General features: G+C 44.9%; 1 protein-coding gene across 1 annotated transcript in view; it reads left to right on the forward strand.

Moving 5' to 3' along the window:
- LOC309556066 (prostatic acid phosphatase-like) overlaps window positions 1-15,396 on the forward strand; it is a 107,988-nt gene that overhangs the window by 74,314 nt on the left and 18,278 nt on the right. Inside the window, exon 9 of the mRNA XM_082258378.1 lies at window positions 11,048-11,154. Coding sequence (XP_082114504.1) covers window positions 11,048-11,154 — 107 coding nt within the window. The remainder of the gene's footprint in view (window positions 1-11,047; window positions 11,155-15,396) is intronic.

The following is a 15,396-nucleotide window of genomic DNA, read 5'->3' on the forward strand; positions in this document are numbered from 1 at the left end:
CTGCCTGTGTGCCCAGGAGCCACGGGGTTTTCGGGTGGGAGGCAGCCCAGGCCGGAATTTTTAAATTTCCGGCATGTCGGTCCCGGGTCCCAGCCTGCCAGTACGCATGTCTCGGTAGGTGGGACTTCCAGCAGGGGCGTTGTGGCACTGGTTTCCAGCCGCTGGAATGCAAGGATCATCAGCAGGTCAGAGGTTGGTGCTTCTGCTTCCGGTCCTCGGCGTAGGGACGCAGGAAGCGGCATTTTTAAAACATCTCACTGTTCTGCCCTATCCCGCTGCTCTCTCTGCATATGATGGAAGAGAGGACGGCAGCATCAACTTACTATTAGCCTTATTTTGTGTGTTTTCTGTTTGCCTCCATGGAGCCTTCCTCTGTAATTGCTGGGTTTGAACGGTCTCAGCTTTACAGGATTTTGCTGGGTTTCTGTCTTTCTGGTGTTGGCTGTTTTTTGTGCACAGGGGATAGCTTTATACCTGTTCACCTGAGGTGCTATGTTTCTTTTACTTGCAGAAATGGCCAGTGTTAAAAAGCTATTAGGTAATTAGAGTTTTTTTCTGATTTGGTTTTGGTTAAAGCCCCAGTTAAAGCGGTGTTTCCGCCAGAAATACTTTTTTAAAATAAAAATACTACTTTAATACTAATACAACGCCATGTACACTAACACTATTCTTAGATTTATAACTAGTACAGTATTTGATTGTAAAGAATTTCTTACTTTTAAAAATGCTTGCATAGCGCGGCCATCTCCATTGTGGGCATCTGAAGCCGCTGTGTCCCTCTTCCTGTATTCCGTGCAAGCTGGCTACCCAGAATGCACCTGGCAATCTCGCGCCTGTGCTGTAGATTGCGATCGGCAATGTGAGGAGCGGCCGGCGATGCCCATTGCCTCTTGGGATTGATGACGCACATCTCCCAGGACGCAATGCAAAGCCAGAAGTGATGTACGGCGCCGCGGCCGCAGAAGGAGGGAGTAAAACAAACTATGTTCTAAAATAAGGTAACCAAACTGGAAAAAAAAATTATAGCCCAATTCATTTTTTCAAAACATAGCAGCTCTGAAATCAGTAAAGTTCACAATTTGGGTGGAACTCTGCTTTAAATCCAGGTCTGCTTCAGTTTAGAGGAAATGTCTTTCCTGCAAGAACCCTTTAAGGGATACTTGGCCAAAGCCATTGTGCAAAACTTGCATAGCAGATCTTGTAAAGGAGCAGTCTGAGCAGCAATGTAAAGATTTATTTTCATTGTGAAGGAGTTAACAAATACCTTAAGTTCAGTCCGTTCTTTATTGGTAAAGGTTCCAGCGACACAGACAGACTCCCAGCAGAATACTTTATCTAGCTCCTTGGCATTCACCTCAAAGCCCCTCAAAGTACCCTTACTTCCTTTGGGGATTCGGAGGAGGAGGAAGAGGACAGTGGTAAATCTTCCAGGTATAAACTGTCCTTGCAAGAGGTAGATGATTTGCTCAAGGCAATCTATACTACTCTTGAAATCCAGGAAGAAAGAGTCCAGCTATCTGTACATGACAAAATGTGTCAGGGGTTGGATGAAACTAAACACAGGGTTTTTTCCAGTGCACAAAGTTCTGACAGAAACCATTAAAAAATGGAAAGAACCGGAAAAAGCCCCCTTCTTCTCTAAAACCCTTAAAAGAAAGTTCCCCTACGAGGATGAGGAAACCCATGTTTGGAATAAAAGGCCTAAAGTTGATGCTGCCTTTTCCCAGGTTTCTCGCCGCAGAGATTTGGCGTTCAAGGACATGGGTGTGTTGAAGGATGCAATGGATAAAAGAGCAGATTCATTTCTTAAAAAGGCGTTAGACTCTACCTCGTCCAGCCTTAAGTCAGCAATGGCTTCCACTGTGGTTGACCGAAATTTGGAGTGTTGGTTGGAACAGCTTAAAAGTCATGTGGAAGCTGGGACGCCTAGGAAAGATTTATTGGAGTCTTTTCCTCTGCTGTTTAAAGCAGTTAAATATATGGCTGATGCCTCTGTGGAGTCAATCAAGATGTCTGCAAGGTCCTCAGCACTGGTTAATTCAGCCAGGCGTACAATTTGGTTAAAGACATGGTCTGGTGACGCAGCCTCTAAAATCAAACTGTGCAGGTTGCCTTTTTCTGGGGACTTGTTGTTTGGTCCAGATTTGGAGTCAGTCCTGAATAGAATGGCTGATAAGAAGAAGGCCTTTCCCTCTAAGAGAAAACAGCCTGTTAAGAAACATTTTCGAGGGGTTTCACAGTCCCAGAAAAATAGAGGACGAAACCAGAAGTCTAGACGGTCCTCCCAGAAGGGCAAAGGAAGAGGCGGGGATCTCTTCAAACCCCTGAATCAGTCTTCCAAAAGTAAATGATGTTCCCCTACCGGTGGGAGGAAGACTGGGGTTATTTCTCCCTCAATGGGAGCAAGTTTCCTCAAGTCCCTTCATCCGAAATGTTGTTTCTGGGGGTTACAATCTCGAATTCTCAGAGACTCCCCCAAGCAGATTCCTTTTCTTACCGCTTCCAAGGGACAAAGAGAAAGCTTCCACAATGATGTCTCAGGAGCTGATGCAACAGGAAGTCGTCACCCAAGTCCCCAAGGATCAAGAAGGCTGATTTCTACTCACGTTTTCTTAGTAAAGAAACCCTCGGGCAAATATCGTTTGATCCTAAACCCAGGGCCGGCGCTACCACTAGGCAAGTTAGGCAGCCGCCTAGAGCGCACTGCCTCCTAGGGCGGCGGCCGGCCGCTAGTTTCAATTCCCCTTCTCAGTCTCTCCCTCCCTCTCCCCTGTGCTGTGCAGCAGCGAGCCGTTCTGGTCTCTCTCTGTACTACATAATCTATCACTGACAGACCGTGATCGGTAACTCGCAAGTCACCGAGTCCTGTGAGCTGACTTTTTTCAGTAGGATGTCTGTGACAGCCTGTCTCTGTCACGGAATCTCACCCCCCTCCTCTCTCCAGATGTAAACAGTCAGCCTCGGCTCCCGTAGGTCCGCCCTCTTCTCCTGTCCTGTGCTAAGCTGTGGAGTGAAATCACTTCACTTATCAGAGGGAGTGGGCGTGTCACTGCAGCCAGCGTGGGGGTCTGGGAAGAACAGGCAGAGAGGAAGCATGGAGTGTGGAATCCAATCTATGCTATGGAGGGCAGCAACTTAACCGAGGAGGAGAAACCAAAGCAAGAAAGGATTGGAAGGTGCGTGCTGGAGCCTGGCTGGAGGACTCAACTCTTAAAATCATAATTTAAACATGTTTTCTACATACAATATCCTGGTTTAAGAAGCTATCCTAAGAGATTCTGGTTTAGAATTAGAAGCTATCTGGGGGTCGGGGGAGGGTGTTAAGGTGGTTATTTCTAATTCTGACTGCTATTAAGTTAGGCTCCGTTTCCACTATTGCGACTTGTAGTGCGACTTGACACATGTCAAGTCGCACAACAAGTCAAAACCCATTAATTTGAATTAGGACCATTCTAACTGCTGCGACTTGAAAAAAAGGTTTTTGCACTACTTTTGGACCGACTTCAGTGCGATTTGTCCCTCATAATAGAAGGAAGTCGCACTGAAGTCCCCGGAAGTAGCCGCAAACAAGTCACACTACAAAGTTGCGTTAGAAGTAGCGCGACTTTGTAGCCGCAATAGTGGAAACGGAGCCTTAGACATCTAATTTCAGAAAAGCTGGCCATATAGTACTTAAAGATTTTTTTTGTTCAACCTGCAGTCTGCAGACTTAGTGCTGGTCACACTATTGCGATGCGAGAACACTGCGAATCTACTGCGTGTTTCCGCATCGCATCTGCAGCACAGACAGTTCACACTGCCATATGCGATACGCTGGGGGTGTCAATTCAAAGTTAACGACACCCCCAGGTCATATCGCAGTGCGATCTGAAAGTTCACACATGAATTGGATTGCACTGGTGTGAACCACCATGCAATCCAATTCTGCTGCGGACCAAAAAAAAGGGTCCTGTGTGAGTTCACTGCGATTCAGATGCAAATTCAGCCATACAAACTGTATGGCTGAATTTGCACCACACAGACATTGCATGTGATTTTAGGAGCAGTGCGATCTGAATCACATGCTATGTCTGTCATCGCAATAGTGTGAACCAGCACTGAATAAAAAAAAAATCTAAATTATTTCTTTATTCACTCAGCACCCACTCAGGGGATTTCAATCAGTGCATGGCCAGCTTTAGGTTTATTTAGTGAAAATTTCCAAAACCAAGGGAAACACACTTCTGACAATCACAAGCGATCTCCACCCTGCGCCAGATCACAAATAAAGTAACAAATGAATGAATGAATATGATTTATGCAAATTTACTTTGTTCCCAGGTATTGCAGACATCTCAAGTCTCCTGCAAGTTGTGGGAGTCTCCCGCATTTCTCCCTGCACTCACGGACACTCGCGAGCGCAGGGCGATATCTCGGCAGGGCTCAGGACAGCAGCGTCAGAGGCGAGCTCAGCTGTAAGGACTGAGAACGGAGCCGCTATTTAGGTTCCGCTCACAGGCAGAGTGATATCAAGTGCCTGTGGGAGGAGGAGCCATACAGAGAAAGCTAATGGCTCTGCTCTCTACTGTAGCCGTGTGCTTCCTCTGTATGTCTCCTCCTCTCACAGGCAGAGTGCACTTGATATCACTCCGCCTGTGAGCTGGTATTACGGAGGAAATAGCGGCTCCATTCTCACAGTCTTGAACAGCTGAGCTTTGACACTGCCGCCCTCAGCCCTGGCGGGATATCCACAGCGTACCACAGAGCCTGGCGTACCACAGAGCCCGGCGTACCACAGAGCCCGGCGTACCACAGAGCCCGGGCATAGCACAGAGCCTGGCATAGCACAGAGCCTGGCATAGCACAGAGTCTGGCATAGCACAGAGCCTGGCATAGCACAGAGCCCAGCATAGCATGTTTTGCATATGAGAAAATGTTTACAATTAAAATAAACTATTTTAAAATTAGCTGGTCTAGCAAAGCGTTGTATTCAAAATGGTAGCTGTCATTAAAAAGGTGGGGTATACATGTGCAGGGCAAAGGAGGTGGAGCCATTGGGGGCGGTGCCAAGGGGAAGGGGCCAAGGGGGCGGCAAAATTAGGTTTCGCCTAGGGTGTCAAAAATCCTTGCACCGACCCTGCCTAAACCTTAAACTGTTAAAATAAACATTTTCGGATGGACACCATCTACTCAGTAACAAAGCTGTTGTCCCTGGGATGCTTCATGACATCCCTGGATCTGAGGGATGCTTATTTACACATCTTGCAAAACATTTCTCCGTCTGGCAATCAACCTGGGGGAATCAACGTGGCATCTTCAATTCAGGGCTCTCCCCTTCGGACTGCCGTCCTCCCCCAGAGTGTTCACAAAAGTGATGGCGGAAGCTGTGGAGCCCTTGAAATTGAAGGGAATCTCGGTTGTCCCTTATCTAGACAACCTGCTGTTTTTTGCAGACTCCAAAGAGAAAAATCCAGCTTGACTCCATCACAAGAGATTTGGTTTTTGGAGTACACCATAGATTCAATACTTCAAAAGGTCTTTCTCCCTCAAGAAAAGGTAGTAAAAGTCCAGTCCGCTGTGGCCCAGATTCAGACCAACCTCAGGGTGTCCATTGGGACAGCGATGGCGAGGCTGGGCCTTCTGACTGCATCAATTCCGGCCCTCCAGTGGGCTAGGTTACATTCTCTGAGTAGGATAAAATTGGTAAAAAGGCGCTGGTGTCCCTGGAGGTTATTATTATTGGTAAAGTGCAATTCTATTGTACAATTGTAATATCAAAATTTAAATGCATAAAAACCTAGCTCTTTTATCTGGTGTGATAAATAATGTATAAAATAGGTAAAAAGCAAAAGCCAGTTATCATATACAAAATTACATTAAAATAGTGAAGTGCTAGTGACACATAAGTATACTGTGCAATACAAAAATATATATATTGTGATAAAAATATATAGGTTCAACTTGAACAACCAATAATTATATACAAAATCACTAAAGATTATAAGGTTCTAGTGACACAAATGTGTGCTGTGCAAAGCAAACTTATAGATAAAGTGCTGAAAGGTGCAGTTAATGCCACTAAAGTGCTTGATAATAACTTATAAAAATTCAGGTATAAAACATATGGATACAAGATAAAAAATAAATACATTTTTGGCAAAAAAAATTTAGATTATGTTCGTATTTAGATAAGTGCTTATAAAGTGCTCCAATTGTGGACTGTGATACAAACAGTTCATGCAGGATAGTGGGTAGTATTGCTTGGATATCAAGTGCTCCAGTGAATAAGGATGGTAATCGTTGCTTCTTACCAGATACAAGTAGGTCACACAGACCCCAAAAGCCTGTGATCCTTTTTCCCTTAGGTGGATCAGACCATAGGCACACCTCCTCTCCACTTGGATATTTGTATGGTTTTCAACAAAATATTATGCTCCTTCTCCTCACTCCTCCATTAAATTTACCTCACATAGGTATATATTAAGCCCATATGCAGGGAGACAGATAAGAAGCCAAAATAGTGTAATACTGTAACTTTATTTGTAAATTATATCAATCATAAAAAATGGCTGCTTACTATTCGTTGTGCCCACCTGGCACAGGGCAATACGCATTGGTTGCTATGGGTAGCAGGATCGGGGGGACAGGATCTGCAGTCTCCTGATACTCTCCTTCCTGGTTTACCCCTGTAGCAAGCAGCGGTCCGGCGTGCGTCCCAGCATGCGTTCCAATGCAATCGGAGGTTCCTCTTTCTTTCAACTTCCAGGTTTAGTAGAGACCACAGTGAATTTCACTTATGCTAGCGTCATCAGGAGCTAGGTTACATTCTCGCCCACTTCAGATGCACATTCTGCAAAATTGGTCACACCTCCAGCCTCTGGAGAAACCAATCAAAATTTCCTCAAGGGTGAAAATAGTGCTCTGGTGGTGGCGAAACCCAAACAATCTGTCAAAGGGCTTAATTTGGGCCCATTTAGCCCATTTAGACGACTGTACTGTTCAAGGCACATGGTCCAAAACAGAAGCCAGGAGGTCGTCAAACTGGAGAGAATTGAAAGACATCTTTTTGGGCCTTCTGTCTTTTCATTGAGTGGTCAAAGGTCAACATGTTCAAGTCCTGTCGGACAATATGATGGCTGTATCCTATGTATCAAAGCAGGGGGGAACAAGGAGCAAGAGCCTCTTGGATCTGGCCATGCAGCTGATGGCCTGGGCAGAGCTAAATGTGGCTTCTCTAACAGCAGTTCACCTGAAGGTTTCTCAGAATCTCCTGGCAGATCTGCTAAGCAGAAAAAAGATTGCAGAAGCCGAATGGAGCTTGAACCAGGCAGTCCTCCTCGTGATTATGGAAGTCTGGGGCCATCCTCAAGTCGATTTATTTGCGAGTCAGCAAAATGCCAAAGTTCTAATATTCTTTTCCCTTCACAGGGAAGATCAGGCTTGGGGTCTGGACACCCTTGCTCATCCATGGGACTTCCCTTTGTGCTATGCGTTCCCCCCCCCCCCCCACCTTCCAGCTGACCTCTAGTCCTCAGGAAGTTCAGGGAAGAATCAGCAGAACTGATCTTGTTCACTCCCTTTTGGCCAAAAAGGCCTTGGTTTGCGCCACTACTTAATCTAACCACAAAACCCCCATGGCAGCTTCCCCTGAGGAGAGATCTTCTAACTAAGGGGACCCTGAACCATCCAGAGTCAGAATGTCTTCAATTGATGGCTTGGTTTCTGAAGAAGACCTCTTAAGGGCCAGAGGGCTATCAGAAAAATTTATTTATACCCTTCTTTCCAGTAGGAAAAAGGTGACCAGAGCTATCTACCTGAAGGTCTGGAAGAAATACAATTCTTGGTGCGCTTTTAAGAAGCTTCAGGTTAAAAGTGTAATTTCTGTTTAAGAGTTTCTCCATGAAGGAATGAAGAAGGGGCTGGCAGCCAGCACCTTAAAAACCCAAGTGGTGGCTCTTTCAGTTTTTTTTTAAAAAACGTTGTCGCAAAAGACTTTAGTCATTAGGTTTTTCAAGGCCTTGGCTCGGAATTGGCAGACAACCTTTAAACATTTTCCCAAATGGGATTTATCTTTGGTGTTACAAGGACTTAGTAAAGCTCCATTTGAACCTTTAGAAGAATCATCTCTGAGGAATTTGGTTCTTAAAATGATTTTTCTGGATGCAATCACATCGGCCCATAGAATCTGTGAAATTCAGGCCTTGTCAATTGCAGATCCTTTTTGGTTATTTTTCCGGATCGATTAGTTCTCAGAACGGATCCGGCTTTTCTTCCTAAAATGGCTACATTCTTTCATCGTACTCAAGAAATTTTACTGCCCACGTTTTACTCAGTTCCAGCTAATGCTAAAGAGGAATCCTTTCATTCTCTGGATGTGAGAAGGTGTTTGTTATACCATCTGTCCGTAACTAAGGAATTCAGAAAATCAAAATGCACTTTTCATATTCTTGACGGGATCTCGTAGAGGTGAAAAAGCCTCCAAGAGTATCTTGGGAAGGTGGCTTAAATGGACAATCAAAGAAGCCTACATAGCTCAGTGGGAAACTCCTTCTGACGATATTGCAGCTCATTCTACTAGGTCATTCGCCTGAACAAATCTGCAAGGTAGCTACCTGGTCCAGTTTTTCTACTTTACTTCGGCAATATAGGCTAGACTTACTGTCAGCTGCAGATTAGGCCTTTGGTAGGAAGGTACTGCAGGCAGTGGTCCCGCCCTAGGGTAAGTTACTCGGTTATCCTCTCCAGGTGCTGTCCTGAAAGGCGATTTGAGAAAACCTTAGTTTGGGCTCTTTCACACGGTCGCTCCGTATGTCCGCAAATCATCCTATTTTTTTGCGGATGATTTGCGGACATAATGTAAGTTAATGGCATTGCGGATGTCAGCGGAATACCATCCGCTGACATCCGATTTTCTTCCTTTCAGTTCTGTTCCGTTTTTTGGAACGGAACAGAACCCTATTTTTCCTCCGTTCAAAAAACGGAAAGGAAAATCGGATGTCAGCGGTGTCATCCGCTGACATCCGCAATGCCCATAGACTTACATTATGTCCGCATATCATCCGCAAACGGATGGGATGATATGCGGACATACGGAGCGGATGACACAAATGTCATCCGCTCCGTGAAGAGAAAAAAAAAAAAAGTCCCGCAGCGGAGAAAAACAGCGGAGTGGCCATGTGAAAGAGCCCTTAGATTTACCGGTGACAGTATTTCTAAGAGCCTTTCAGGACAGCAACCTACTACCCTCCCTATAATTTTTTCTAAGATGTGACTTAACCTGTTGTGTTGGTTGTTTTGTTGTTCTGTGCTCTATTTTCCAGCATGTCGGAGGCTACTCTATAACTGAAGGCATGTTGGAAGAGGAAGGATTTCCTGGGAATTTGGGTGGAGCTACACTCTCTCCAGGTGCTGTCCTGAAAGGCTCTTAGAAATACCGTCACCGGTAAGTCTAACTAAGGTTTTCTCTCTCTTCTCTTTCTATCTTCCTTCTCCCTCTATCCCTCTTTCACCTCAGACTCCATTTAACCAGATCATCTTTAAGCCACACCCACTATTTAGCATAATGTAAACCGCGCCCATTTTTTGCCACGATATGCTACGAACACCGAATTACTCCTCTCCATCAGGACCACGCCTACAAATGAATGCCCCACCCCTATTTAAAATAAGATAAAGACAAAAAAGTGTCCCTATACATTTTTGGAGAATGTTGGCAACTATGCAATATCTACTGTATTTTCTGGCGTATAAGACTACTTTTGAACATCAAAAAAATCCCCCAAAAAATGGGGGGTCGCCTTATACGCCGAGTATAATATCTCCAAGGTAACCTAAGTATAAGTATTACCGGTAGATGAAAATTAGGGGGGGGGTCGTCTTATACGCCCAGTCGTCTTATACGCCGGAAAATACGGTATATGCCTGCTTAATTAGTGCTTCCTGTGACAAATGAATAACATCAATTTTTTTTTGTCACATTGTGATAACAGTGTAATGCCGCATACACATGATCAGATAATTGGACGACTTATCATTCGCATTTTGTTGCATAATATTCATTTTGACTTCAACAATACATACTAAAAAGGTATGATTTTTTATTCCGTACAATTCTGGAAAAGCTTCCTGTTTGCATGGAGTCCCCTTCCACAAAAAAGGGAGAGGAATAGTTACCCTACAAAGTGTCAGGGAACGTTGAGAGATATTGGGATAGCCTGCAAACGATTTTCTGGTCGTATGTTTCGCAGTTCGAACATTGTTTATGTTCTCCCATCTCCTTCCAGGTTATTTTCGCATTTCCGATCATGCGTGGTCTTTCTCTATTGATTTTTATCGAACGCATACTGTACTGTTTAAATGATTGTCCTTCACTAGGCTATCGTACGAGAAAAGTTTTTGTGTTTGTCCCTTCGGATATTGTTGGACGAACTGTCCCGATCGGCTGTCGAAAACTGTGTACTAACGGTCAGATTATTGTGCGATCAATTCAAAAGCAATTTTTTTTTTCTTCTGATTATCTGATCGTGTGTATGAGGCAAAATGGATTATGGTGTGCTTACTCTGGCATACACCAACATTTTGTCATAAAATTGAAAATCTTCTTCTGGGACCATCCTTAATTTTCTCCTCTTTCCTACATCACTGGTTGTCCATACACACTCCCCTATCCTTGCTGCAGTGCTGTTCACACCTCCTCACTACAGTATTTCTACAACTCTGGCAATTGTATATATTTTAGAACATTGGCACAAGTGCTTCATTAATTTTCTGCACGAGACTGGACAATTAGAGGAACTGTGAGATAGCATTTAACATGAGTTGCCATGTGCAAAACCACATAAAATTTGTCTCAAAGCAGTTTATTTGGTACACAAAAAAAATGTGCCAATATTTACACCACAAAACTTACGTATTTCTCGTTGTGAATTCCCTTCAATGTGTTTTAGAAATTAGCTAATTAACAGCAGATTCATGTATAGAAATTATGAGGATGACCATTACTTTATTATACTATATTTAGGCTAAACTTAACCTATAACAATTGGTATGGTCTGTTTATCTATTGCAGCATGATACAACTATAGGTGCTCTGCAGATAGCTCTAAATGTCTCCAATGGAAAACTCCCTCCTTATGCCTCTTGTCATTTCTTTGAGATTTACCAGGTTGGCAATGAGTAAGTAGCTAAACAATTGATTATTGTAGGATTATAGTTTTTTGTTTTATGATCTCATTTAGTTCATATTTTTTTTTTATATATATAAAAACATTCAATAAAATAGAATTTTTGTAAGAACTTGCCGTAAAATAATTTTCTCTGAGTCCTCTGACAGTCGCAGCCCGTTTCAGTATTCCTTCACGAGTGGGTAATGCGTCCTCTCTGCAGGAGCAGGCTAGGTAGGTAAAAGGTTAACAACAAAAGCTTTACACACAACACACCTCTAGGGGGCTGTCCCTCAGGCATTACCCATCAGCCTAGGTGCTGTTTTTCAGTTTCGTGGCAAGCAGTACAGGAAGACAAATAACCCCCAAAAAATAGAGGGGTGGGGGCTGCAACTGTCAGAGGACTAATAATATTTTATATTTTACAGTAATTTTACAGTAAGTTCTTACAAAAATTCTATTTTCTCTTACGTCCTCTGACAGTCGCAGCCCGTTCAGTATTCCTTCACGAGTGGGATGTCGAAAAGCAGTGCAGGTGTGAGGGGTGGGAAGACGCAACCTAAATAAAAGGCAACGTGTCAACCAGGCCAGAGAAAAAAACTGAGCCAACAGGGCAACAGAAGCTCAACAGGAGCCAACCCAGAACAAATAACACCCCAGAAAGAGACATAACAACGTGTCTCTCCAAACAACCGCTTCGCTCAAAACCCTGCGGCCAAAGGAAGCATCCGAGGATGCCTTCACATCAAGTTTGTTGAATTTTGTGAAAATGTGCAAAGACGACCAGGTTGCCGCTTTGCACCCCTGAGCCACAGAAGCCTGATGGTGAAACGCCCAAGAGGCACTGACAGCTCTAGTAGAATGTGCCCTCACAGGGAAAGGAGGCACCTGACCCTTGATTGAATAGGCCTTAACAATAGTCGGTTGATCCAGTTAGAAATGGTTGCAGCAGATGCAGCCAAACCCTCCCGAGGTCCCTTGGGAAGGACAAAACAGGGAATCAGACTTCCCAAAGGACTTTTCGGCAGACAGGTAAACCCTGACCACCCGGACCACATCCAACGAATGCAAGGCAAAATCCTTGGGACGCTTGGGCTTCGCACAAAGCAAAGATAAAACAATATCTTCGTTGAGGTGAAAATCAGATACCACCTTAGGAAGAAAAGACTTGTCGGGTCGCAAGACCACTTTATCCCTATGAAAAAACAGAAAAAGTGAACGGCAAGACAGAGCCGCCAATTCAGACACTATGCGAGCAGAAGTGATAGCCACCAGAAAAGCAACTTTCTGGGATAACACAGGCAGAGCCATTTCACTGATGTTCTCAAAGGGAGGCTGTTGCAAAATGGACAAAACCAAATTGAGGTCCCACGGAGGCAAAGGGGCCTTCCGCGGGGGAGCCAGATGACGCACTCCCTGAATAAAGGTGCGAATCAAGGAGTTAGTCGCCAAGGGCCGCTGGAAAAAATGACTAGGGCCAACAACTGACCATAGATCGTGCCCAGCGCCAAGCGCTGATCCACATTTTCCTGCAGGAAGGCCAAAACCCTCGCCACCGAAAAAGAGCGAGGATGGTAAATCTTCCTGGAGGTAGCCTTCTGAGCCTTCAGTAAGGTAGGAATGACAGCATCCGAGAGACCCTTGCCTCCCAAAACTTGTCTTTCAAGCCTTTTGAGAATGCTCTGATTGGCAGAGCAAAACGCGTCAAGCCGTCAACCTTACGCACCAAGTCATTTCTGGTTTATACGGGTGGAACGCACAGAAATGTTTGGCATTCCGATCTAGGAAATTACATCGCTTGTTTTCATTTGAATGCTGTAAGTGCAATTTTATTAGCTTTGAAATAAAATCTTTATATACTGCACGATGAGGATTCTCTCTGTTTATTAATCCAGCATGGGGAGATCGTTCTTGGATGCTTTCAGCTGGAGACTGCTGTAACACGTTATGAGATAGTGGTGTATGGTGCTGCAACCTGGTGTTAACCTGTGATCCAGACCAGTGAGGATAAAATTGCATAAGGCGTCTTTCCATTGTCTGGTGAGTAGGGGACCGAGAGGTGAGCACCCGGACGCACCAATAAGCACCAGCACTTTTGGATATTTTGTGTCTACAGACAAGCACTGAGCACTTATTTGTGAAGAAGATTTATTTATTTATTCATTTATTGTCACAAGACAAGCACTGAGCACTTTTTATGAAGAGGATTGATTTATTTATTTGTCATAAGAGCACTGGACACTTTACATTATAAATTCATTTATTAATTTTATTTATTATATGACATAAGTTTTTTGGATTTAACCATTGTGATAGCACGGTATAGCAAGTTATTTGATAGCACAATATACCACTTTATTTGCAATTTATTATAATTGTGACATATATTTATAGCACTGTATTTTGCACATATTGATTGAGCAGCGCTGATACATATCAATTCTTCTGTTTTAAAAAGGTGTTCTTTTTTATCAGCAGCAGCTTATTTATTTACTAATTTATTTATTTATATTCATATTACTCACCTAAGCGCTGGCACTTTGCATAAAAAAAAAAAAAGACTCAGATAGTCCGCCTGCCAGCTTTCCACTCCTGGAATGTGAACAGCCGAAATCACTGGAACGTGCGTCTCGACCCAAAACAGGATTTCGGCCACATCCTCGGCCGCCCGGGCATTCTTGGTGCCCCCTTGGTGATTGATGTAAGCCACTGCCGTGGCGTTGTCCATTTCAACATGAACCAGGCGACCATGTAGCCGAGTCGACCAATGGAACAAGCAGAGCTTGATTGCTCGGAGCTCCAAGACGTTTATCGGTAAGGAGGATTTCTCCGCCGACCACGTTCCCTGGGCACAAAGTGTGCCCAGAACTCCACCCCAGCCCGACAGGCTGGCATCCATGGTGATCACCATCCACAGTAGAAGCTGAAAGGATTTGCCTTGAGTCAGAGTGGGTGACAGGAGACACCACGAAAGGTCCGTCATCGTGAGGTGGCTCAAAGATATCCTCCTGTCCAAAGAGTTTTTCTGTCCCACCTGGCAAGAATCTTTGCTTGCAGAGTTCTCATGTGAAACTGAGCAAACGGGATGGCTTTGAAGGCCAAAACCATCAGACCCAGGGACCGCATGCAGAGCAGAGCAGAGTCCAGGACCATCCCCAGGTAACTAAGACGAACTGACGGGGTCAGTGCCGACTTCTGGAAGTTGATGGTCCACCCAAACTCCTGGAGCAACTGAACCGTGACTGTCAGATCGCCCGACAGAGTGGCACACGAGCTCGCCCTCAACAGGAGGTCGTCCAGATAGCCGAGGACCGCAATCCCCTTCATGCGCAGCAAGGCCAGCACCGGAGCCAAAACCTTGGTGAATACCCTGGGAGCCGAAGCGAGACCAAAGAGTAATGCCACAAATTGAAAGTGCTCATTTGCCACTGCAAAGCGGAGATACCGGTGATGACCTTTGTAGATAGGGATGTGCAGATACGCATCCTTTAAGTCGATGGAGGCCAGAAAATCCCCCGGACTCAATGATGCCACCACCGACCGGATTGATTCCATCTGGAACTTCTGCACCCGCACGAAGCGGTTCAGAGACTTGAGGTCCAGAATTGGACGCACTTTGCCCTCTTTTCTGGGTACCGTGAACAGGTTGGAATAGAACCCGTGAAACCTGTCCCACTGAGGGACTGGCACAATAATTCCTTGGGCAAGAAGATCTTGCACCACCCCCCTTGAGATCTTTTAAACGATCGGGAGTCAGACGGAGATTGATGGAAAGAACTTGTCTGCAGGGTGAGACCGAAACTCGATCTTGTACCCTGAATTAAACAGTTTGTGAACCCACCTGTCCCGAATTTGGGACAACCAGGGTTCCTGAAAGTAACGCAGACGTCCCCCCACCCCTGAAATGGGTGAGGGCGTCCCTCCAGGCAGAGGAGTACTGGGCTGCTGAACCGACCTGACCGGCCTTGGGCTTTCCGGACCATGGCTTCTTGTGACTGCCTGAGGTCTTGAAGAATTTTCCTTTTTCTTATGCCCCTGAGGCACGAAAGGACCCACGATGAGCCTTGAAGGAAGGACCCGCCTAGCGCGGGGTGATTTTTCCCTTAGAGGTTTGGGGCAAAAGGGTACTCTTACCACCCATAAGACCTTTGATCAACTCATCTAAGGTATCCCCAAAAAAGTCGATTACCCATATAAGGGACATCAGACAGAGTCTTCTTGGAAGCGTGGTCAGCCGACCAACTTTTTAGCCAAA

Source organism: Pelophylax lessonae (genome assembly GCF_965119305.1).
Source record: "Pelophylax lessonae genome assembly, chromosome: 5".
NCBI classification, from domain to species: domain Eukaryota; kingdom Metazoa; phylum Chordata; class Amphibia; order Anura; family Ranidae; genus Pelophylax; species Pelophylax lessonae.